The 26,224-nt window shown below is 35.4% G+C and overlaps 1 protein-coding gene across 1 annotated transcript in view; it reads right to left on the reverse strand.

The window, feature by feature from the left end:
- LOC140160156 (vascular endothelial growth factor receptor 1-like) overlaps nt 1–26,224 on the reverse strand; it is a 165,380-nt gene that overhangs the window by 71,106 nt on the left and 68,050 nt on the right. The window contains 2 exon segments of the mRNA XM_072183432.1: nt 619–858; nt 1,516–1,839. Coding sequence (XP_072039533.1) covers nt 619–858; nt 1,516–1,839 — 564 coding nt within the window.

A 26,224-nucleotide genomic window follows, 5' to 3' on the forward strand; every position in this document is an offset into this window, starting at 1 on the left:
ATTTTCTGATGGTACAGTTCTTTCAGAGACACCCTGTAAAAAAAGGTTGTCTGAAAAAAAAAAGAATTCACTCAAAATTTGTGGATATAAATCATAAAATGGCCACGGTTGTTTGATGGGATCATTTATTAGTTTTTCAAACAAAACATCATGTATAACCAAATTTTAGGCTTAAACAACTAAAAGTGATATCGTGCTAATGTATACAGATGCTTTTGAGTCGTTCTCAACTTTAATTTCCCCTCTTTTACAAAATTATTCACTTTTATAGTATTTTTTTTAATGTGTATATTAATGACAAAATTGGTGGCGCTATTTAGTTACTGGAAATTACCCTTTCAAGCTTTTAATACAAATAATTCCTTTTATTGTTTGATAAATAAGTTTATAAAATTCTTTGTTGCTTGTTCCACCTATTCCAGCTGTTTTAATGGTGGTATTAATCACCTAACCCTTGCAAATAAAGAAATGTAGTTTAGGATAAATAGCGCCATCTATAGTTTGCATTTAGTTAATAATGAAGCCAATTCTATATACATCAAACAGCTGTGTGGCAATGCAGACACCTTACCTTCTATGATAAAATATTGTTGCTTCTGTTGAGTACCCTTATTCCCTATTGATGCAGAACATGACACAACTCCTTGGAATAAATGGTGATCCCGGATATTCTAAAGCCCCATCTGGGACTATATTGTATAGTTCTTTGATTAGGTTCAACAATTCTGTCTATACCAGTATCCAATACCACTTTGAGGTCTGGGTTTGTGGTCCGACATGGGATAGCAAATGGTATATTGTCAAATATTTTGATTAAATAAGCATCATTTTCTTGAGGTAGGAACTGTCTTTCTGGATCTGAAAGCAAAATGGTAAAAAGCAATCAACATTACACTCTTAGAAAAAGGTTCAAAGTAGAACCTAAAAAGGTTCTTAAGCTGTCATGTATGTAGAACCTTAAATAGTTCTATAAAGAACTAAAAAAGGTTCTGCAAAGGTTAGTAAGAACCATTTTACACATGAAAAAGTCCTGCAAAGGCCAGAAAGAACCATTTTGGAAATCTTGCAATTTCCTAAAACTACTCGAACCTTTGCTGTCTTGTATGTAGAACCCCTAGAACCTTTTTTCTAAGAGTGTATAAGTGCATGTTAAGAATTGTGTATACCCTAGCCTTGCCCCCCCCTTCAGTTCAAACAAAGGTAAACACATGTAGTCAAATTTAAACTTGGTTGAAAATGTAGCAGGTCAACAAACGACTTTAAGGTCAATAAATTAGCAAAGAATAAACATTGAGGTCATGCAACATTCAATTGACTTTTTCGGTAAATCCCATAAGCCTTTGCAAGTACACCCGAGTCATTTGACGTTAACGCTACTGCCGTCAAATGACAACATCTCAGGTGTACTTGCAAAGGCTTATGGGATTTACCGAATAGGTCAATCAAAATGTGAAGATAATAAAGCAATACAAAGGTCAAAGTTCAAAGGTTGCAAAACAAGTCAAAATAACTCACCTTCTGATTTTACATAAACATATAATGAAGCTGCAGTTTGATTATTGACATGATCCGCATGCGGTCTATACAAACAATAATACTGTCCTGTGTCAGTGAACTCCGACCTCTGAACTTGTAGTGTGCTTGTGTGTCTCACCCTGGCTCTACATCCTTTACAACGATCGCCGTCAATAACGACTCTTGAGTTCACACTTTGTGGATATATCCATACAATTTTATATCTGCCAGTACATGTTATTTCTATCGTTGCATTCTCTGTTATTGTGATGTGTGGTTGGTTTATGCTTATATATGGTTTTTCTATTTCTTTGTTTCCTGTAACTGAAAACACACAAGAAAAGAAACATGGTCAGTTTTAAAGAATCTTAGGTTTTTTGACATTTTGCATACTACTTTTTTCAACATGATCTCAAAAACTCAATCATTGTCATTTGATGAGATTATTCAGTGGCATTTTTTATGACCAGACATTTAAAGCAATATTGCAAGATTTCTTTTTTAAAAAAATCTTATTTTTTCCCACTTTTCATAATTAGCCTATAAGATATGCCTTTTTAAATTTTTAGTTGAATATATGAGGTAAAATAAAATAAAATCAACAGTTTTTATTTTGAAAGGTCATTTTCAGAACATGCTGTATGGAAAGTCATAAACCTGAAAGGTTTTTGCTGCGAAGGGATATTGGCCATTATTATAAGTAGTTATTGTTTGTTACTCTAACAGGGTTTTATTCTGAAGGGGTATTAGTCCAAAAATCATTCCTCCTAATATATTTGTATTCCAAAGGGGCATTTAAATCTGAAAATGTTTTAAGTAATATATTATTCTGAAATCTGAATAATATTTCTGGAGAAACAACCCTTCGGAGCAAAAACCTTTTTCAAAAACAATACACAAACTAGATTGTGACCTCATTTGTAAAAGAAACCTCATAACTTTTAAGCTTAAAAGCTTGCACAAAATTGCCTTACAACTAAGTAACTAAATACACTTTGACAAGCCATAATCTGATCAGCTTGAACAATCCTTAGCTAGTTATCATGTCCAAATCCCATATCGTTAGATCTGCAAGTGAAATTCTTACATGTTTTGTAACTTATAAATAGCAAAGTAGTGGTGACGAGAAAGCCCTATCTCCCATAGCTGCCCTGTAGACATTTGACAATTTCTGCATTCTATACACCTCTAAAAATATGGCAGCGCAGCTTGCAGCTATTTCAGATAAGGCATTCCGGAACTTGAAACCATTCAACATATCTGATTATATAATGCTTCATGTTTTGATTAGATAAAGCTTCATGTTTTGTTCACGTTTATCAAGAAATCTCGATCCAGTGCCCCAGGATTTGCTTATGATGACATATGGGATTGTTAAGATATTTAGACAACATCCATATATGATATATCTTTACATGTATTCATCCTACAAGATTACAAGATGCAGCATCTGTAACATCATGACACCATAAATGAATACATAAGATGTCATCCACACCAGATCCTTTGCACTTAATGAATACATATCATAAGGCCAAAAAACAGGTGATTTATCTTTCAAAATCAGCACACATAAATATTTGAGAAAGCCATCTTAGCATGTAGTTCTATGCCTGTGCCTTTTTTACAGGCTTTTTTGTTTGTTTCAGTTATCAAAAAATATCAAAGTAGCTGTGCGCATGTACGTAGTTGTAAAAAATATGAAACAGTGGATTAAGACAAATTTGTGTGAAATGTATACTCATAATCTCAACCTTGACTATTGTTTGTAGCAAGGTAAATAATGCTACTTCTTCAGAGTGGCTGCTCACTATATACATAAAGTTCACCTCCTCAAAATGGGAATTGTTTAAACAAAATTTTACCATCAAATGGCATCTAGCCCGTAATCCCATAACAGCTAACACAAGCCCATAGTAATCCAGTAACCTACACTTGATTAAGTTGCTGAGAATTCTGAATCTATCAAATCCTTCCGTAATTCCCCCAAAACAAAATTATCGCTTTCCAATTAGAAAAGAAGAAAACCTGCTTGATGTAAATGCTTTGATCCTATAATAGATAGAATACATCTATAAACCCAGTATTCTGATGCTCTTGTCAACATATTACTTTATTAAATCAAGACTCATGCTAGAAATGTCAGTGGTGTATCAATAGCATTGATCTTCAGTAGATAGCAACATAGCAATACTGACTTTTCATTGAATTTGACAAATACTGAAAGCAAAAAGATTAGCTTAGATCTGCATTTCATATCAGAGTACAGTGTAAGTTAGACATGCAATATACTACTTTTCTTTCCACTCAAACAATTATCTTTCATGTGGGATGTTTGTTTATTTATAAAACTATTGTGCATTTTTGGTTAACAATCAAACTACTACTTCATTTGATAAGTTGGTAAAATATTTTATAAATAGATTTCTATCAAATGGCAATTTTGTTGTCTTTCAAAGCAAGTCTTATGGTACTCCTTCATCTAATAAGACACACATTTTAAGACAAAAAACAAATAAACATTTGTGGCAAAATGCTATAATTATCAAATGACAATGAGGCCACATTCAAAACTTATTGTTTGCAGACACTTTTAAATTATATTGTTGCCAAAAACCAATTTTATTTTTGCTTTTATGGTAGATTTGATACGACTAAAAAGTGAATTCCATAAAACACAACAAAACAAAAGACAATATCAACAAATAACAAACCTCTGCAATCTGAATGTCAATTTAAAAGTGAAGTCTTAATCTTCTCATATCTATGGAGTAGGTGTGAGTGACAACCATTTTAATCTATATTTATGCCATTTTAATTCAAATCCATTTGAACTCTCCAGTTGATATACCGGATAAAATATGATAAATCTTGCTTATTACATCCATTCTGCTCTTACAATTTCCTTATTTTGTTATGTCGTTTGGTTGTACTTCTCAGTAAACACAAAAATGTTTTTAATATTTTGGTCAAAACATTTTAATAATGCTTGTCACTAATATTAAAGGTCATGAAATCATTTTAAAACGGTATATATGAAAAAAAAACCCAGCAACAAAACTTCATTGTTTCATATTCAACCTCTGATCTGTTATCAATGTAAACAACAACAGAAATAAACCACATTTTAAAATAAAAAGTTATGAGTTTAATGACAACATGGGTCATCATTCAAAACGGCAGTTAATTTGAGTCACCTCATTTTGAAAATCATGCGGTAATTCAACTATTGCTAAGTTTTCCTGATCAATAAATATGTGGGCCAGCTTATATGTCAGCGTGTCCAATTCATTACCTCTTCACAGTTCATTGCGGTTTAATGGGAAAGCAATTCAAGTGTACAGGAAGTGTTACAACTTCCTTGAGAGACTGCGTGGAAGTCCAAAGTAAACCCACCATCAAAACATGGGCTATAATTGTAGACTGTCTGAATGAGGGGTACTTGGTGTCAAGTTGCATTTCCACAACACCTCAATATTTCTTATGTTTCTTGTTTCTGTGGAGTTGTGAAATATGACAAGACACTGGCATGCACCGGACATCAGACTACTTGGGGATCAGTATCTGGGGCTGGGGTACTAGGGGGAGGGGGTAAATAGGGAAAAATGGATGTAAATGCATGTGTTTGTTGTGGCACGGCAAGAGAATTATACTTCAGCAGCCACCATAAGCACATACTGATCATGGACTCCCCAAAAATATGATGGTGTCCACTCGAAGATACAATTATCTGCATCCGATTTGGTCACATTATTCAAGTATTTTATTTGCTATGAGACTGATAAAATCATCCTTATCGATAAAATTACATCTTTGATGCAATTAAATCTGATTATTCCATTGCCATCCTGTTTTACATAGAATGTCCAGAAGAAAAAATTGTGAAGTTGTACCTCTTACTGACCTGCTGCTTTCAGGACAAATATTTGCAAAGGGTACCACAATTTGCAACTGCTCAAAGATTCACACTGCAAATTTTGTCCTTGTATTTTGAATCAGAGTGGGCATCAGAACTGATCAGATAGTAAAATGAGCAGTGTGCTGATACCTATAGTGCTTTTGGAACAAAGTCGTTTTAAGTTGCTTACATTTCGAACTTATAGAGGTACCTTTCACCGTGTTTCATTCAAATCATTTTTATGGTGACCTACATTTCATGGAGACAGTGATGTTTGAGAAAATAGAAGAAAATTGCATTTTATGATCATTCTAAAATCCATTTGCCAGTACCAACAAATCATTTCGCATAACGTAACTTTCATTTTTTAAATCATATAAAAAAGATGCATTGAGTTCATCAAAAATAAACTTTTGCCCCAACATTTCATGAAGAAACAAGAACACTTTGAAAAACAAATACAAAAAAATGGTACATTAGTTTTGGTTATCTTTTAAATATCAATTTATCAGCACTAGGAATAATATATGATTGATAATGTCATTTGTATTTCAAACATACACAATTTTCTAAAAATTAATTTACCAGTTCTTAGAGCAATATTGTAACCTTTGTTGAGGAGGACACACTCAATGTTTTTCAAAATTCTGATGTTTACACGAATTGTGATGTACTTGCCGGACGAACATACCCTACAATTTTAAGAAAATGATGTCTCCGGTAAGCTATGAGTTTTGCCCTTTTAAACTAAGTGTATGATTATGCCTAAATAAATAAATCGCTTCCTCTGATAATCTTCATATTCAGGTTTATATCAATAATTAGTCATAACAATTAAGATACAAATCGAACAAAGTTCACATAATTATACTATCCATGGTAATACTGACCACTTTTGATTCAATAGAGCCACATGCATTTGCCCTTGTTCTCTTTATAGGCAGTATCAACAATCCCCACATCAAAAAAATTGATTTGCTTAAAAAATAGCTTTAAAGAAAGGATAATTCAATACAAATTGCCATATCACTGGGCAATTTTTCGCAAAAATGACAAAAACAGCAGCTTTGATAAATATGAAGCTCCATTCAATTGCATGTAGCTACAATTGCCTGTTTGGAGACTGTCCCAACATGGACAAATATGCAAAAAAAAAGAAGTGATTTTTAGATTTTCAGATTTAGCGAATCACTGGTAGTACCTTTAAGACGTGTTTTCTCGTCTGTCTCTATCTATGCCTGAAGGATATCTCAATTTGATAGAACAAAGCTCTCAGGAATTCCCACATATATAAAATCTCAACTGAATTACCTCGGAAATCAAACACTTCCTCGATGTCTGAGAGGGTCATCAAAATAACTACAAATAATATGTAAGACTATAAATAAATTGCAATATTTAAAACAAAAGTTATTCACATCATGATGATCATTTTATACATGATTAACATTAATAGCCTGGCATTTCCTCTTATTCATACTCTCTTTACTCCTTTTCTTCATATCTTTCTCCTTTACCCCACAAAACCTTACCCACATGAAGTTGTCGAGCTCCTTTGGGAGGATCATTTATAACAAACAAACTCCTGTCCCGGGACTCCTGTTCTCTTCTGCACCTCTCTCATACTTGTCTGCATCTCTCTCTCTTCCCCTCTCTCTATCCCTCCCTACCCCTTTCTCTCTCCCTCCCCTCCCTCCCTCTCTCCAGTCCTTCCCCTCTCTCCCCTCACTCCCTCTCCCTCCATCCCTCTCTCTCCCTCTCTCTCTCCCTCCCTCTCTTTCCCCCTCCACCCTTCTCTCTCCTGCAATAACAAGTTTATAAATTTATTAACATCCCTTAAATCAAATTTATAGTTTTTAAAATTGCAATTCTATTATGTATACAACAGTCACAGAGATCATCCTTCAGTTCAAAGTATAGAGTTTGACCGTTGGATTACAATATCTTCAGTCAAAATGAATTTAGTGTTCAATAGAACAAACTCCAAAGATTAAATCCTTTTACTCCTTGTTTTCCTTCACTAACTTAATGCAGTTTTTGTCCCCCAGCAACATGCATACCAAGAATCTGCGTGTAGAAGACCATAGGTTGAATAGGATAGGACATCTTATGAATATTATAGACATTTTATCACAGAACTATTCAAGTGCATAAATGGTTCACGAACAGTCTTTAAAATATTAAAATACTTTCCGAATGATTAGGAATCATATTGAATATTTAATGTTGATGTTGGAACCTTGGCTTTAATATATTGAATGCTTGTCAGTGGTAAAACCTTGAATTGTATTGAATTCTTGTCAATGATAAAACCTTGAAATACACAATTAGTTTCATTAAATGCATGCACTTGAGTAACTTTATGCCACCTCGGTTTAAATGCTGACATTTTACACATTTATCGGGAGATGTAAATCAGATAGCAGAAACGACAATCATAATTCTGAAGATGTTAAGTGCATTTCTACTTTTGTTTTACAAGTATTTCTACTATTTATATGCTATGTTAATAGAAATTTCATGAAATTTATGAACTTGTAGTTATTTTAGAAATATTTCATATAGTAATTCCATTACAATTATATAAAATGTTCTATTTGCGGGCTAATTCCATTACAATTTGGAAATTCCATGAAATTTCTTTTTGAGGCAGAATATAATGGACTCGGAGAAATATGAAAAATTGAAAATACAAAAATTACACTCCATTGATCATTTAATATATTATAAAACAATATTTATAGAGCACTCTATGGCACGTACAGCACATTAGGCCATCTTAATTTAATGGTTTATCTCAAAGCTCTTCCCAAGTTGAAAACCTTATGTTTTTAAGGGTTTTTTTCTTACTGATTTTTTTTACCTGTTTGCCAAGAATAGATTAACCTTTATCTCACAAGGATGTATCACTAATAATAGTTTTTGGTGGTTTTTTGAGGGTTTTTTTGTTTTTTTTCTGCTATTGTATGTATGTTTGCCTGGAATATCAATAAATCAAATCAATCAAATCAAATCAAAGATTTCCAATTTGGGCTATTTTCAAGGTATTAAATTAAGATGGCCTTACAAAATAAAATATAAAAGAAAGCGAGAAAGAAGCAAATTGTCAACAACAAGTGCAAAGAATAGAAAGGTAGACAGACAGACAAGCAGAGAAAACAGATACGAAGAGTATAACAGAAATGAAGGGTTCAGATGCAAAAACCAATATAATTATATACATCAAATTTTCTCAATTTGAAAACATTGTGAAATAGAACTGGTCAAATATAAAGAAATAATAAGAAAATATGTGCTACTTTAGATCATATTAACCTTGAAATGTTTTTAGTAGGGTGTTAATTTGAAACTCGCATAATGGCACAAGTTTGAAAACGGCGTATTAAGTTTTGTTCTTACTATTCAAATGAAGATGGCAAATAGAGACAGTTTTGGGTAAGTTCAGAAATTTGAAAAGTATTTGTGGAAGAGAACAAGCGAATCGGAAGATACGTAACTGACAGTTGATGACTAAGTGAGATGCAGCATGAGTGAAAAAAGACACAGGAGAAATGTCACAATGTAAAAAGGAGAAGAAGAGAAAAACTGAGCAAAAAGGAGAAAGGGCTGTTCCAGCTGAAATCCATACACCCACTATCCAAGATACGATCGTAAACTGGGGATGTGGATTTCAAACGAGTCACTCATTCAGGTAACCCCATTTGAAATTCATGCTCCCTGTGAGGAAAATTAAGGCCATGTCTTCCTTCCATAAGGGGTGTATGGATTTCAACTGGAATAGACCAATAAAATTTGCCCTGGGATCTATGGGATTTAGAGACATTCACCACCTCCCAATAGAGTTCAATGTTACAACTAAGCCAATTTCGGAAAAGCAATTTGTCAATTTTAAGTGAAAGTTTTTAATTCAGTTGGAAAGTACGGTAATTAATTGCAATGTTATTTTCAAACCCTGATGCAATATCCCTTTGTATCAGACTGGCACATTGCCTTACCTTATTACAATAAGAATCAATAGCACTGAACATCTATCTTCTCCCTGTAAAAAACATCTATTTTAAAAGTGCTAACAGACAGACAAACAGAAATACAGACCATTTTATTAAATTGTGTCAGAATTTAAGGACCCAAATTTAATCTCAATTTACCTACAGTATTGACAGGATTTCAACTCCAATTATATGTAATGTCACATCACGTTTACATCCGAGTTAAAATGGAAACATATTTCTGCCACTGGGATGTTACATATTACCATCGTCAAATCATTTTCCCATAAAGAGAATTTCATGTCTGGAACACATACGACATGCTCTATAACTTAATTGATTCCACGGGCTTCTCCCGGATGAACATTCGCCAAGGGATTTGTCAATCAGTCCGGCCGCAAAGTCAAGTCAATATAACAACAGGGTTATTTTGATTGCATCGTTATTTACAGATGCAATTGAAGTGGAAACAAGTATTGCTAAGAGCACCGATCCGCTGATCAAATTATGAGCACTTTGATCATTTCATTTTTTTCAAACACAACTCAAACAAGTGGTCAGTGATTTCACACAAGTCAACCGCCCAAGTATGCTAAAAGTGTATCTTATATTCAATTCACTTACTGTAGCTTTGATCAAAATAGGTTGGAACATATTACAAATATGCCAAAAACTTGGTTTTGAAAAAATAAAGGTATATTCTGAAAAAGATCGTACATTAAGGCTTTAAAGGACAGGGTATATACTTCACTAAACATGTTTTATTGAGGAAAATAGGAACTAGGGTACAAAAGAGGAGCTATCAAGGTATGTCTTTTGCACACACACATTATTATGACTATGTAATTTCAAACTAGCATTAAAAACGCTTTCAGCATTTGCCACAATCGGCCCTATTTATTGAGTGGGTTGAGTCACATGTGAAACCTTTGCTTTGTAACTGAAAATAAAAAGTATAAGAGACCTTGAAATCTATGGCTGACATTTCAACGAGAATAGCAAGAACACCCAACATAAGGGCGTATATATCATAAAAGAATTATTAAAGAAAGCAGATAATGTAATTGACCACTGTATGCGTTTACACCGTAGCATAAATGAACTATACACCCCCATTTCCAAGATATCCAAGTACACAAAATGAAAACGGAGGCAATAACAAATGTCCTGGCTTATGTGAGTGATGGATCTAATACTACAGATGAATGCCGTTTTATTGCCTGAGCTATCACCATGATCAAATCCCAGATTGAGTCAGATCTGTTTGCTTTCAACCACAATGCATCCACTCATCTAAAGCTGATTTCATTTAATCGAAATGTTTGATTAGAGTATTTTGAAGCTACATCATGGTCACTGTGAGGAGGGGGGAGGTCAGGTGGGGGGGGGGGAGACTAGGAGGGGGAGGTCAGGTGGGGAGGGGGAAGCAAAATATTTCCAGTTGCAGCCAAAAAACTGTTTACAAAATTCCATGTCATCGCCATGTCAGTGGGTAAATGCCATAAATGCTAGCTTTATAAATTCACACCCTATTATATATAAACCAATTTCAAAGGTAATTTTTTTGAAATTCAATCAAAATTAGCACAAATTTTATTTTTATTTTTCTTGACCAGTTATATCTTCCTATATCGCATAAATTGATCAAAATGGATTCATTGGTTTTTGAATCTGTACTCTTCATATCAAACATCCAATCCATGCCAAGAAATTCCAATAATTTTTTGATACTGATGCTGCTCTATCCTGAATCCACACATGAACTTATTTAGATCTAAAATACCAGTGTGAATATACCCTATACACAGAGCTTGATATCCTACTAAGTGTGACTGAACGAAAAAAGGTAATATGATTTCATTGGATCATGTTCTGTAACCATGATAACAGAATGCAAGGATAAACTAAGTTAAATAAAGTCCTGTTTACAATACATACAACTACAAGTGAAAAACATGAATGCAAATAATTCATAAATCTCACCGCAAAGACAGCTTCAAAATGTAGGTTTTGCACCAAAAGTAAAAGGTAAGTACATAAAGTGTAGATAGAATGATAAGGGGAGTAATATATCCTAGGCTTATGTCTCTTTTGCACTGCCTATGGATGCAGCATTAGTAATGATCCTTAGCTATAAGGTGTGAGGTGAATGTAGATGCAGCTTGTCACATGCAAAATGTTGTTCATTTTTTTGTAAACATGTGAAGTCCAAGCAGTAGCGTACGCAGGAATTTTTCAAGGGGGGTGTGATGATAAAAAAAAAGTAACTGAAAATTTAAAAATGACCGCGTAGCGGACATCGCGTCACGCTTGCGCGACACCAGGGGGGTGTCTGATGAGGGATGTGCCCCCCTCAGAAGTAGGAAATTTTGCAAAATGAATACCTAATTGAAGTGATTTGGTGGACCATTTTGGTACTATTAGTGTGTACAATTTTAGTCTGAAAAAGCCGAAAAATTGTGAAATGACAGTCCACAAAGCCTTTTGTGAACAAGTTTTCCCTTTAATTGTAGGCCTATAATTTATGTTAAACACAAATTGGTAAATGTCGAAAGTTTAATATGGCCACATGTTTATCCACTAGGCTATGTAGGGGGTGTCTGAGGGGAGAAGTAAGAAACTTTTGCAAAGTAAAGACCTAATTGAAGCGATTTGGTGGACCATTTTGGCACTGATTAGTGTGCAAAATATTAGTTTGCAAAATGAAGGTCCAATTGAAGCCATTCGGTGCATAATTTTCCCACTATTTCAATGCAAATTACTGTCTAAATATGCTTTATTTTAACTTATTCTTTTGAAAAGCGATTAGATTTCGATTACAAATTTAATCATCTATTGCTTGCCAACGGTTTTCATCATGGCGCGATAACATGGCGCCAATGCGTGTAAGAGATGCAAAAGCGTGATGATGGGGTTGACAATTAAAACTGTCAATTAACAATTTTAATTGTTAAATGCATACATGTTTACACCAACACCCCAGCAACGTAAGTTTTAACCTTAACGTACGTACGTTGCCAGGGGTGTGATGATGGGGGGGTGACATGTATCAACAATTAACACATTTACATAATGTTACTGGTCAATACCGGTTATGGGGTGATATAATTTGTGTGGGGGTTGTTAAGGCTATAGGCCTATGATATTATTGTGATAATATGTCCCCTATGCCTTGCTCATCTCCCACCTCTCCTCCCCTTTCCCCCCTCCCTCCCCCTTCCTCTCTTCCCCCCCCTCTCTCTCTTTCTTTGCCTTTTCTTTTCCTCTTATTTTTTTTTGACAGATCCAAGGGGTGTTTCACACGTAACACCCCCCCTGCGTACGCCAATGAGTCCAAGTGGGTATGGAGATGTCCGGCATATTCGAACAGCATTTAAGGCTTTCAGATTTGCATGGGTAAAAAACTTTGAAAACTGGTCAGAACAGGTAAAATTGACAAAAATTGAGGCTAAAATATTCAGCTCTATTAGTGCAGCATTTTCAACTGGTACAGCATCATCCATTTGTGCATACGTTGCCATCCACAAACAAAAGATGCCTACTTGACATGCAAATTTTATTGGACGAACGTTTGAACAATACTTTGGTTTGAACTAGAATATCCTGAACTTAGTAAATTACTAAAAGGTAAGATTGATAGTTTCAATGGGCTATTCCAGTAGATATACACCCCCCCCCCTGGAAGACATGACACACAATAGGGGTTGTCTGAATGTGTAACTCCATTTGTATTTAGGTATTAACTCTCTTCACACGGGTGTCGACTGCAGGCGACAAGTTTTAAAAATTTTAAAAATTCAAAAATTTCAGTAATGTAAATTGTCATGACCATATTTGGAATAAGCATGAAAAATACATTAAAATGAGTACAAACAAGCCTAGTATTGGTCCAGTAGTTTTTAAGATAGCCCTTGATATTTTGAGAAAATATTTCAAAACTTCAACTTTTTCCGTTGAAGCGCATGGCTAGCACACAGAGCATTAAGGAAGCATCTCTCATCATGCTCATGGGGGAGTATGAATTTCAAAAGGAATAGATAAATGTCAACTGGTATGGGCAATTCCCAGTAATGGTCTTATTATAAGGCTCAGCCTTCGGCTTCATCACGTTGACGACACTTCTTTTGCATGGTGACTCCACACCGCCTCTTCATTCAAGAAGTAATAAACCTGCCAGAGCCTCTACATCAATGCATAAATGCAGTGTACACCTAACAGATTTTGTTTCAGTCAAGTGTAAACATTGCGGTGTTTAGAATCTGTATTCCGTAACCTTAAACATGTTGAAGTTCAAGTCATCTTCAACCGGTCTTGTCATATTTCATCGTAAAATGCATAGCCTTATTGTTAGGTGCTGAATTTAAACGTGTTTTGAAATCTATTATTTTTCATTTATTATTTATGGTACACATACTTTGCTAGGAACAAACAATGTACAGCTAGTGGTTACACACATCTTCACCTTCATGTGAAAAAAAATCAAATTTGAACTTTATTCTTTGTCACAGTTTATTTCTAATAATAGAATTGACAGTATATGCAGATTTTGTCTAACATTCATGTATCTGCACCACTAATTGATCAATTACCATAAATAGGTCAATTTGACCACATTTTTGTCATAAAACATCACAATTAACCTTTTCAATTGTGTTCATTTGCATGTGTAACATGCTTTCCCAATTCAAATGCTAACCAAAGTAATGTAAACAGTACTGTGAAGCTAACTATACATTAAAAGTATGTTTTATCTTAGTGACGAAAAAAACTCAACCTGTTCTGTGGCCCATCCAACTCAGATTTTGAGTTTTGATGATCCTGCATGCATGTGAAATCAGCCATCTGGCTTATTGGTGTGCTGATATTGGCTGAAAACCCATGATTGAAGTCATGGAAAAAATACCTTTTGTTTGACAGATTTTTGTTATTTTTGTGGGCAATTTCTTGGGTAATTTGCAAAAACATGATAGGTTTTGTAGCTGGACGTCATATGCGACACAATTTTTGCTACTAGAAATAAATCTCTGGTGCAACTTGAACTCAAAACTTGTGACGTATCATCCCGTAAATATGGCGGACTACTCAAATGCATTCAACACACATAACCATGCACTACGATCAAATAGGTTGATGACAACATTTGATTGAATTGTTTGGAGCCAATCGATAATTCCATGCAGGGTCTCTATAGGAAACACAACATGTAACAATCAGACCACAATCTATCTGGTCATGCACCTTTAATTCTAAGAGGTTTGGGGTCTTACAGCTGACAGCCTTCATGAGGAACAAACATACACTATTCTGGATGTCTAGACCAACAGAGGACATGTCATATAATTGCATACACGCTTTCCATGCCATCACCTCCAGCATTGGACCAGCAACTAATGTGTATGTTTTAGCTTCACAAGCACACATCGCTGAAGCTCCTACTTAGCACTACTTTAGTTTAATAACTTTAAAAGAGAGTCCTCTACTTTGTTATGCGCTCACTTTACATTTTCTTCACTTGTCGTAACATATCACAACATAAAAGATAGACAGCACACAGCTTCGATATGTTTTTTTAGTGCCATAAAAAAAATGCAAGTTGCATTAATTTATATGGTCCGTCATTTTCCTCAAATGATATAATATTTCAAACTGAAAATACAACATCAAAATCATCAGCATGAATAATATGCCTCTAAGTATTGCAGTCTTCATAAATTGTCACAAACACTGAGAATCAAACCTGAAAATACTGCAATTCATTTTTGACACCGAGTTGAAAGTTCCATCAAATAAAACCAACATAAATTCTTTCTTCTTGGATGCATGGTAAAAGGAACACCCCTCAGCCTTCCAATTAACATTTAAAAAGTTACTTCAGATGAGTATCTAAATCACAGCTATATTTTCCCACGTTCATACAACCTTTTTTTTCTCCACAATTCACAATAGCAGTTTTATATTGACAAACAGTCACATCTGTTGAAACCTGCAATAACCCACACACTCCCCCTCAAGTAATTCTACTTAAAGTAAGTGAAAATAAGAGGTCTTGTGCTTTTAAACTTCATGGTCAAGATTGAGAAGTGGATAGTAAATCCCAGGAGTAGATGGTAAATCCCTAAACTAACTGAACTAAACCTTGTTACGACACACATGCAAGGAAAGGAAACAATCTTGCAAACCTGTGCTACAAATTTCAGGCAGAACTAGACTATCTAGCAAACTAGTGAATGAATGAATGAGTGGATGACAACCATTTAAATAAACAAACAAAAAGGTGCAGTGATTTATAGTATGCTACGCATGGGCATAAACTTACAATTAAGTCAAAGTCTCCACACACTTTACAGGAATTCGCCCACGAAACACCATGACATCATTACGCAACAATCAAGGATTTGCAGCTAAGAAGCGCACATCCTATACATCATCGAAGCCAGAATCAGCTCCCTGAGTTCTCATCAGGTAATCAGTCCGGTCCGACTGCCTGATCAGGAAGTACTGCCGAATTAGGCAGTATGTTGCCGAGTTAGGCAGTATGGTATCCCACAATCTAATGCTCTATTTCAAATATAGCATCTTTTAATATACCGTTATTTCTTGGTTTAGAATAAAGAAGTAGGTAAAATATATAAAATTATCAATGAATGTACAATTAGTAGTAATTTTTCATCAATTTTAGTTAAAATAAAGTTAATTTGCATACTTGGATCCAATTTTTAAAAAACCGTTAGAAATTGTTTTGTTATTTAAATTATTTTCCTCCCGGTGGAATTTTTTTCCGCCCAGTGAAAAATTGTCAACTTACATGTAGCTCATGTGTGTCAAAGTAAAATTTCCACCGATCTTTTATAAAATCACCATGAATAATTTAGTCCTTAGTCTGTCAAATCGGAAGGGTTACCAAAGCCTGTGTTGCCAGACTCGACAACATGCTGCCTGATTCGGCAGTACTTCCTGATCAGGCAGTTGGACCGGACTGTTAACATAGCTAAATTGATTGCTTAATCTGCTTAAACAAGGCCTAAAATTTCACTGGGATTATGAAACAAAAGAGCCTGGAATATAAACTTTTCTGATGCCAAAATCTCCATATTGACGGGATAAAGTGGGGGAAAGGGATGAAGTATACAATCTGGTGACACTCCTTTAAAGAGAAGCATTAGCAAACAGATCACCTGGACACACTGGTTGTGAACCTTGGCACATTCATCTTGTATAAAGCCTATTTTCCCCCACCCACCTAGAATTCCGCCCATTTTTGAAACGATTTATTTCATACAATCTTTACATTTTGGAAGGAATACACATTAAATTCATTGAATTGAAAATGTTAATCATCTAACAAAATTGATTTCATTTACTGCATCACCTCCATTTATCACTGTGTAATGTTCCATCTGCTTAGAACTATAAATGCACCTCTTTTTCCTCCACTCCACCACCATTTTCCATCTTAACCCATGACTTTTAAATCGGTCTTTATGATATGTGAAACATTCTTGAAGATGTAGAGTGGGTGGATAGATGGAGGGATTAATGACGGTGTAAAAAGCTGTAAAACACAAGCTTAAAGCAACATTATTTGTTTATCTTTATATATTTTTTTATTAACAAGGATCACAAAGAATCACAAAATCACACCAACACAATTTTTAAAAAAAGAGCAAAGGAACATATTAATGTCAGATGTGGTGATTTACTATTTTGATTTGATTTGATTGTTACACTTGCTCTTCAAGACACATGTATTTATGCAGGGTGTTTCTGAAAGTTTGTACCGATAGTTAGAGTTCCTTTGCCAGGATAAATATCCAAATTGAAACTCAAAAGTATGGGGTTTTAATTACCGACAGTATCTTTTTAAATTATAATATTTACTAATATTGGCTAGGAAATGTAGCAATATCCCCAAAATTCATGAAAAAGATTTTTGTCCACGGATGATTATATAAAACTGGTACACACACCAGTGGCGTGTCCAGGGGGGAGCTTTGGGTGCTGAAGCCCCCCGCACTTTGTTAAAAATCATGTAAAATCAGCCGTTTTTTGGCGATTTTAGCCATCAAGCCCCCCACATAAATCTGAAAGAGGGGCTGAGCCCCCCGCAGGAAAAGATCCTGGACACGCCGGTGCACACATACGATTAACATGGATAATTGTGGGCAATTACGACCTCCAAAGTCAACAGCAGTCCACTGGCGGATTAACTAAGGAGAAGGAAATGGTGGTTATCCTTAGTCCACCCTGTAGAAGGCAATGGCAAACCACTACAGTATTTGCCAAGAGGTAGAGGGTGGTTGTATAGTTTGGTGCGCTAGGTTATCGGTCGGAAGGTTGTAAGATCATGAGCTTTCTAATTTCTCCTCTATTCCATTCATTGTGGCCCTAAAGCGTGCAGACACCACATGACAGTGGATGCATAGCGTGCGTGGTTCAGAGAGTCACATATAATGGTGGTCCCATGTACCAGACAAGCAATATTTGGACATGTAAAAGCTGTAGGCCTTTTTGTAAAGAACAGGGGATCAGCCCGGGCCTGTTGTCTGTCACACTCAGCATTGAGGTCAACGTGCGCTGCGAAGGGGCTTGGCAGCCTATCGACCTGTGGCACGCTTGGAGGGATGAGTATCCAGAAAGCATGGATAAATGCCGTTTTAATATTACTATTATTAAAAGAAAGATGCACATCTCAAATTTTTGTAAATTTTGTCTCAGTACTTTTCAAGCCAACTTTTTCCTTCCTCAGTTGGTGCACTACTAAGTATAGACGAATCCAAGTAGCCAAGTCATGGTCAGGATTTGGTCGGCCATCTTTGGGTAGCCGCTAGCACCAACCTGGTGTTTTGAGCGTCCAATTGTGCAAATAAAGCCGCCTAACACCTAGAGAAGATGCAAGGACGAGGAGAGTTAATAGAATAATAGCTAATAATATATATAATGGAGATAATCCGTCGCATCTATTCATATACATAGTCCTTTTGTTCGCAAGTACATCAATGCATAGATACTGCATATAGTTAATCCGATTATTATGTCACTTCAACAACGAATAGACCATGCTGTGTGTTTTGTCGAAGGGAACTGTATTGTGTTATTCTTTTGTCTACCTGTGTTTTCACGGAAGGTGTAAAAGCGGGTGATGGAATGCAGTTTAAAATTTCCGCCAAGGCGAATCATTTCACATTTGAGTGCATTGTAGCCCGGCGGCTACCCAACTAAAGGCTGCTAGTCAGGTGTAGGAATGCGTGTATTTGGATTCGTCTATACTGATGTCATTGTCAAGAAGAGAATCATGTATCATGCATTAAAACATTTTAAACATACATTACACGTAAAATGCACAGTCAAACAACATCGCCAGAGGATAAAAAGAATCCGGACATACCTGCCTGCCAGTTTACGTGTAATCGATACGCCTCATTCTGCGAATCAAAAATCCTTCCAATAATAACCGATTTAAGTCATAGCAATTTCATATGTGCCTTCCGAGACATTGTAATTATAGAGGGAACGGGGGATAATATAACGATGTTGACATTGACTCATTATTCATGAAGTATTGTCTTCAGTGTATACATGCTTAGGGTATACCAGGACGACAAGGTAACTAGAAAATGTTAAGCTTACAGCATGCTCTGTTCAAACAAACGCATATTTGACAATGCCAGCTGTAAACCTGCCGAATCTAGAAACTCATATGTAGCAAGTCTAGCCATGTCAAAATTAAAGGGAAAATTCCCCAACTGACATATCACAGAAGTAGCAGAAAGTCTGTTTGGTTTGAAATTCCACTTCTCAGTGCAATGGGGTATTATTGGTCCCTTCAATCATCTCTGACAAATTTAAGATGTAGATATGGAATTCTATTCTTAGATCAGTCCACCTCAGTCTCTAACCAAAGTTAAATACTGAAATATGTATTTGACAATTAAATATAACACTTCACAAAAACAAACTCCCCATTTATTTGAAATTCAAATCAAGGTGGACTTTCTTTTTGTGGATTGCTATACAATTCTTATTCAATGGGTGCGTCTTGTAAAGAATTCACGTAATTTGATTGGTTTTCTGGTGTATAATATCTCACAATAGTTGATAGTGATATTAGTCAGGCGCGCCGCATAGCGGCATGACGCAGCTCAATGATCGCTAGCGATAATGCGTTCGCGTAATACGTCGGCGAGAACTAAGAACGCGATTCGTGCTTAGATGTTCGTGATGGTTTCGTTCATTTAAAACAACGGGGATGTTCTCACAAAAGTAACTTTATTTTTGTCTGAAAAAAGGCAGTTTTTCTCATTAAAACTGAATAAGAATGAGAATAAAAAGATGCGCCGGTATCCACTACAATAAATAATATTGGCCAGCCCATCCATTATGACACGATATTGGATAGGCAAAAGACAAAATCCTATCATTTATTCTCTAATTGGTTCAGCAAGGCGAGAGATAGAGCTACCTGACGGAGACATGCTGTGGCTTTCGTCCAGCAGTGGACAGACAATGGATGATGATGATAAAATTGTCATAATTTGTAACACAACTATTAAAAAAGAAAAATGTTTATCATATAGCTGAATGAACCTCAAATGCATTTTTAACTGAGATACACTGTAACCGCTGATAGCAACACACTGGGGGGGGGGGGCACTCACATAGTAAAATTATACGGGGACGTGCCCCTCCAATGGGTAGGTTTTCCACAAAAAATCCTTAAACATGGATCTATGTTTTGAAGAAAAAGTCGTTAGACATGGGTCTCCCTTTTGGATTTTCCGTGCTATGTGTGAGAAACACATTGCTTTTACTATTTTCAAGCTCAAATCTTTAGATATGGGTCCTTATTTTTGAAAATCCTTAGATCTGGGTCCCTATTTTCGGTTAAATTACCTTTACAAATGGGTATGGGTTTGGAAGCTCGAGCCGCATATACCCGTCGAAAAATAATCTAAGTATCCCCCCCCCGCAACATATTCCGCGGTTAGTGCAAGGCTTCATCTGCAATAGCTGCCAGGTTTCATACTTTAGATGTGTACAATATAGAATGCAGAAATGATCAACTGTCTATAAGGCAGCTATTGCAGATAGGGCCTTCTTGCACTATATTGAGAACTAATCTTGATATATTGAGCAGCAAAGATCTACCTCTGATGGCCAAGTAATCCAGCAATCAGAAATAGGATATACACATTATGAAGGGGCAAAGAGGATGATTGCATGTGTGTAATCATTGATTCAATCATAAGTCCTTCTTTAAGTCCTTATGTATGACCAACAGCAAGATTTATCTAACTCTTGCAGAAACGTTGGCTAAAGTGGCTAAAGTGGTCTTGGTTTACAAATGTTATTGAGTGGGCTAAACTTAAAAATAACATAAAGTATCATACAGAAGATCAAAAATACTGATTGCTTCTTGTTGTTTAAAGAACTGATGTATATTTATTTATTTTTAAACTTGAATTTCTACTATGCCTTTCTAAATGTATGAAAAGTTGCAGCAAAAGGTCGGAGCAATTTTAGTAGCACTAGGTTTGCTGGCTATTCTTGATACCTTATCCTCTTATTTTTGATAGGAGGCAAAATATGTAGGCCCTACTCAAATAAGAAAATTAAAAAATGGATTTCAACCTTATTTCTAAATTTATTTTCCCGATGTCGGAAAAATAAATGATGAATCCATAGGGATTAGTGTAACATATCTCTTACCAGTATTTACCAGTATCATCAGTACTGACTGTTTAATCATCTTCATCAAGTCATCAATTTACATGGAGTAAGATGATCTGACATACTCAACCTCGTCACTCGGGAAAATTTTAAATTAAACCGGCGGGATAAATATCAAATGAACATCGTTAGATTCTTTGCTTAACTTTTCACACAAGCCACATCAAAAAAAAAGGCTTTAGAATCCATTACATAATACATCAGCTTGGATTTAGATTTACCAGAATAGTCTTTAGTGTTATTAAGTTTCCTTGATGGTAATGATTTCATTAAATTTAAATTTGCAATCAGGAGTCAATTGAATATCTATTTTCAAAACCCAAATATGTGGTTAAACTATGCTGACTAGAGAATGAAGAAAAAAACCCCAGGATTAGTGAAATGGTGCTAAAATATATACGATCGAATGCTCTGGCTCAAAAGCCCAGACAAAATTGATTACCATTTGGTGAATGCGCATCTTCCTTTAATAGCATATTTAAGATTAATCCTTTTACCTCATTTGGATTAGGGCCTATATCTTGGAAAAAAAATCATTTATCCAAATTCCACATGCAGTACCAACCGTTGTACTAAAATAACTATTGCTAACTTCAACATGATCAATTTTTAAAGTTAAAATTACCTATTTAATTTGTCAGTTTGTGCAAGTAATTGAATGAATTACGGGAATGAATCCAGCCAGGTGTGCCAATGGTGGGAGATGCTTTGGGCATCTCCCCCCCTGCTTAAATTTGTAGTCCATTTTTGCTCAAATGTTCCCCTCTAGAAAGCCCTCCCCCCCCCCCACACCATTTTTGTCCTTCCTGGAACAATTTGGGCTATTCTGCTGAGCCCCCAGTACTAATCATGCAACATCAGCATCTCAGTCCTTATGCACAATTTGAATATTTTCAAATCCTGGATTCCTTGAAATAAGATCAATGGCCACTTGTTTTATTTAAGTTGATTATGCCAACACGGTTTACCTGCATATGGACATGTAAATCACACATATCATATCAATTTAGCCCAACTTCAAACCATAATGTAATTACATAGAGCAACTTGAGTATATATCACCTATGTTAGTAATTTATACAATGAAATACTCATAAATATGTATTTTATTTATTATTTCTAGCAACTTAGTAATTGCTACCTACGTGACTTTTACAGCTAAACAATTTAATAAGACTTTTCAACAAGACAGAGCTGTTCAAATTGATTCAAATGGCCAATATATTGGGCTATTCCATTTAAATATACACTACCCCTGTGGAAGATTTTGGAAATATCTTCCACAGAGGGAGTTTGAATTTTAAATGGAATTAGCACATTAGACAGCTCCATTTGAAACTCATCCTCCGTCTGAGGAAGATTTGGGTTGAATCTTTCACAGAGGGTGTATGAAATTCAAATGGAGCTGCCTAATGTGCTAATTCCATTTAAAATTCATACTCCCCATGTGGAAGATATTTCCAAAATCTTCCACAGGGCTAGGGGTAGTGTGTTTTTCAAATGGAATAGCCCATTGACAGCATAAGCCGGAAATTGATTCAGGCTGACGAGGGTCTCGTTTGGCCTGGTTGCATGGTCGCTATAATAGAAATGATCATTGCCACACATAATGAAACTATCCCAGGTCTGCCAAATATTATAGCACAGGAATTTCTTAGAAACCATCTGCTACTGATGCGCTTTACCGGTTTACCCTCCGGTAATCACTCTCACGATCATGCGATGCAATTACATTAATAAAACAATTTCATTACTCTTTTATCTGTACCATCGATCCTGTAATCTTGTAGTGAGTGCAAGGATGGTGTCTTGTCTACCATGTCTACAATATACCAATATAGGATGGTAGAAAGCATGCAGGCCCACAGCAGCTAAAGGGAGTATCCCATCATGCATTGCAGTCTATCTGCTTGCTCCATAGCAAATGTATACAAAATATAAACAAGAGCCGCTTAGATATTGAGAGCTATGGATACTTTAGAGATCATATTTTTTCAAACAAAAGTCTAAGCTCCTCTGATATAAGCAAGTAATTGAAAGATGAAGTGAGGGCTTTTGTATACACTTTCTATGACATTTGCAGTTCTACTATGGTACTGCAGAGCATGATGGGATACACCAATCAGCTGCTGTGATGCAGGCCCTTGAAACTAAATTCCTCTTTCCCATCACTTTTTTCAGCTCATAATGAGGCAACTTCTTCATTATTCATTATTTCAAAAGCCTCAAAATTCTTCTCATACAAAATGTATCTTTTTGCAGCCGACTCCAAGTCTGGATGTCCTTCTATGGCCCTACACATATTACAACGATTATCATAATCATGCTTATGCATTCATTAAAATATTGGCGATAGTAATTGGTAACTGAAGATGACACGAGTAACCCAACTAGCATATATGGCAATCAGTTGGATTATGTATACACCTGCACCTCTATTAGTATTATAGTATTCCAGCAAAACCAGTTGAGATAATCATCAAGATACATACAAGACTCACAGTGGTTTTTTTTTTTACCATTTTGTAAAATCAGTTGATTTTCACACACAAAAAAGTTAAGTAAATTTTGCTTTATTCTGTCTTAAATTATGTAAAGAACAGAATAAAGCAAAATTTACCCATTATAAATATGATCTATGAAACAAAATACATATCACAAACTGCTCTACACAGCTACTCTCTTACACATGATGGTGCCTAAGAGAAGAGGGTACCATATCGCTCATTCTACAAAATCCGGTGCCAATAGCCTTTTTTTCCGTTCTTTGGTCCACAAACACTTTGTGGAGCATTTAGGGCATCAAATATGTTGTTTTTCTGGTAGAACTCACGAGATCTACACGGACATATATAGTTTTCCATACTTTAAATGCTTTCTTCAGCCTGATTTACCCTTGCAAAGGCTCAAAAATCGCTAAAAATGCGTTTCCACTCCTCAAGTGTCACATCTAACCCTGAATATTTTCTTTGAATAAATGCGATTTCTTTACATATTTGTTGTTTTTTAATGAGATAACGCACCATCATATTGTTTATCAACATTATTTTTTAGTGATTAAAACGTCTTTGTGTAATTCTAAAATAAATTGCACTTTCCACCAAAACGCTGTGAGCTACGTTACCCCTTTTTAACACACGTTATTGGAAAGAAGTAAAACAGAGGTATCAATGTAATTTGCGGTTTTTGAAAGGAAACACTCTTAGGTTTTTTAAAAATCACAGTAAAAATCGTGATGCTGTAGCATTTTTGGCATAGAAATGTTGTAAACATTGAAATTTCGACCGACCATGTTAAGATTGGTGAGCTACGTTACGAGGATTCTATAGTATGCACTTGTATTAGATGTACTTCCTAATAATATGTGAAAGCTACCAGTGGTCGAACCCCATTTATATTAGAATTAACCCACATAACGTTCTAACGTTCGCAAATCACATTAAAAACATTAAAAACCAGTGAACTACGTTACTGTGAGCTACGTTACACACTCATTTACGCATCTTCAAAACTTCTATGAAATGGTGAAATCTGTTTTACATTTCACTCAAGTGATCTTTAGATTGCTTTTTATGACCTTGGATTGAGTAAAACCAGCCAATTTTGTAGTCGGTAACGTAGCTCACATTACATTGAGTTTTAGTGTTAAAAAACATCATGACTTCCTGGAAGAAAAATATTTAAGTGGTGTTGGCAATTTTTTACATCTGAAAGTAGTGATACATTTACTCTTAATATACAAAAAAGCAGGTATTTTTGAACAACTTTTATTTTTTCAATTTTTATAGTGGATTGGCACCGGATTTTGTAGAATTAGCGATATGTGGACTCCTCGCTATACCAATGTATGCCACATGTATCACATATCACAAATGTGAACCAAATACAACATAGCATTGTGATCACAGCATATCTCGCATATCGCCGAACAGAATCAAAGTATAAACCGTCTTCAAGGCAAAAAATACTTTTCACTGGCAAACAATCAGTAACATCGCCCTCTGTTGACAAAAGAAAACAATATAGGACCTTGACCGCTACTTGCCAATGGTGAATCGCCTGAAGTACTTCATGTATTAGATGGGGACGGTTCATAGTAAACACTTATTCATCCCTCTGCACAATTCATAACAATATGAATTATGCATTTCGACTATATGATCCTGTATCAATGAATTTACAAACTATAGGTCCTACAATACTTTCAGCACTTATAAAACTCAGAGCTTCTTACCCATGGCATATAATAATTGCTAAAGATTGAAAATTCTCTGAAACATGCATCAGCCATATAAAATTAATTTTTGGGTTCTTGTCTCCACCCGCATCATTTACTAGAAATGGTCCATTTTTTGTTTCCTTTCTCAATTTTCAAGTAAAACTTTTTATTCCAAAGCTTCAGCAATTCATTATGGCAGATGATAAAACAGTAAACATGAATCACTGTCAAGAGGTTTTTGCAGTATTCTACCCTCAGAACTTCCAAATAAAAAATACCTCATCGTTTTCCAAGAATGCATTGAAAAAGGATTGTAACTGCTAGCAATTTGTTGTTACGAAAGCAACAGAAAATCCCAAAACTATTTCACAATTTCCAAATAAACTAAATCTGAATAGTCGAGTGGAGTGGGAATAAACGACACTTATTGCGTGCTTCAAACTGTCTTTTATTTCTTCACTCCTGACAATACTGTGTAATTGTTCCAATATCCCTCAGCGATATAAATTCAAGACTGCTTTGCATTCCCTTTTTGATAAACAAGTACCATTCCATGTACATCCTCAGTGACTGCTCTGCCCAGAGAAATATGCATTTTCATGGATAGCTAGCTGTTGGATCAGAACAGGATTGGTGGCCTTTCCATGGTCAGAGGGATCAGAGTTAGAGGGATGATAAATTAAAATGGTCTACTAAAGTAGACTATATACATTCACGATAAACTCAATCATACACTGTGTGATAAGAACTGCCTATAGGAGACATCACATTTCTAATATTGCCATGTCCTGAGATTTTGCCCAAAAACTTTGGCTGTCTATCAATTTAGATGACTGTATAGACTACACTGTTAAAAATGTTGTTTCAAATTGTTCA

Source organism: Amphiura filiformis, chromosome 9, assembly GCF_039555335.1.
Source record: "Amphiura filiformis chromosome 9, Afil_fr2py, whole genome shotgun sequence".
Lineage (NCBI taxonomy): Eukaryota > Metazoa > Echinodermata > Ophiuroidea > Amphilepidida > Amphiuridae > Amphiura > Amphiura filiformis.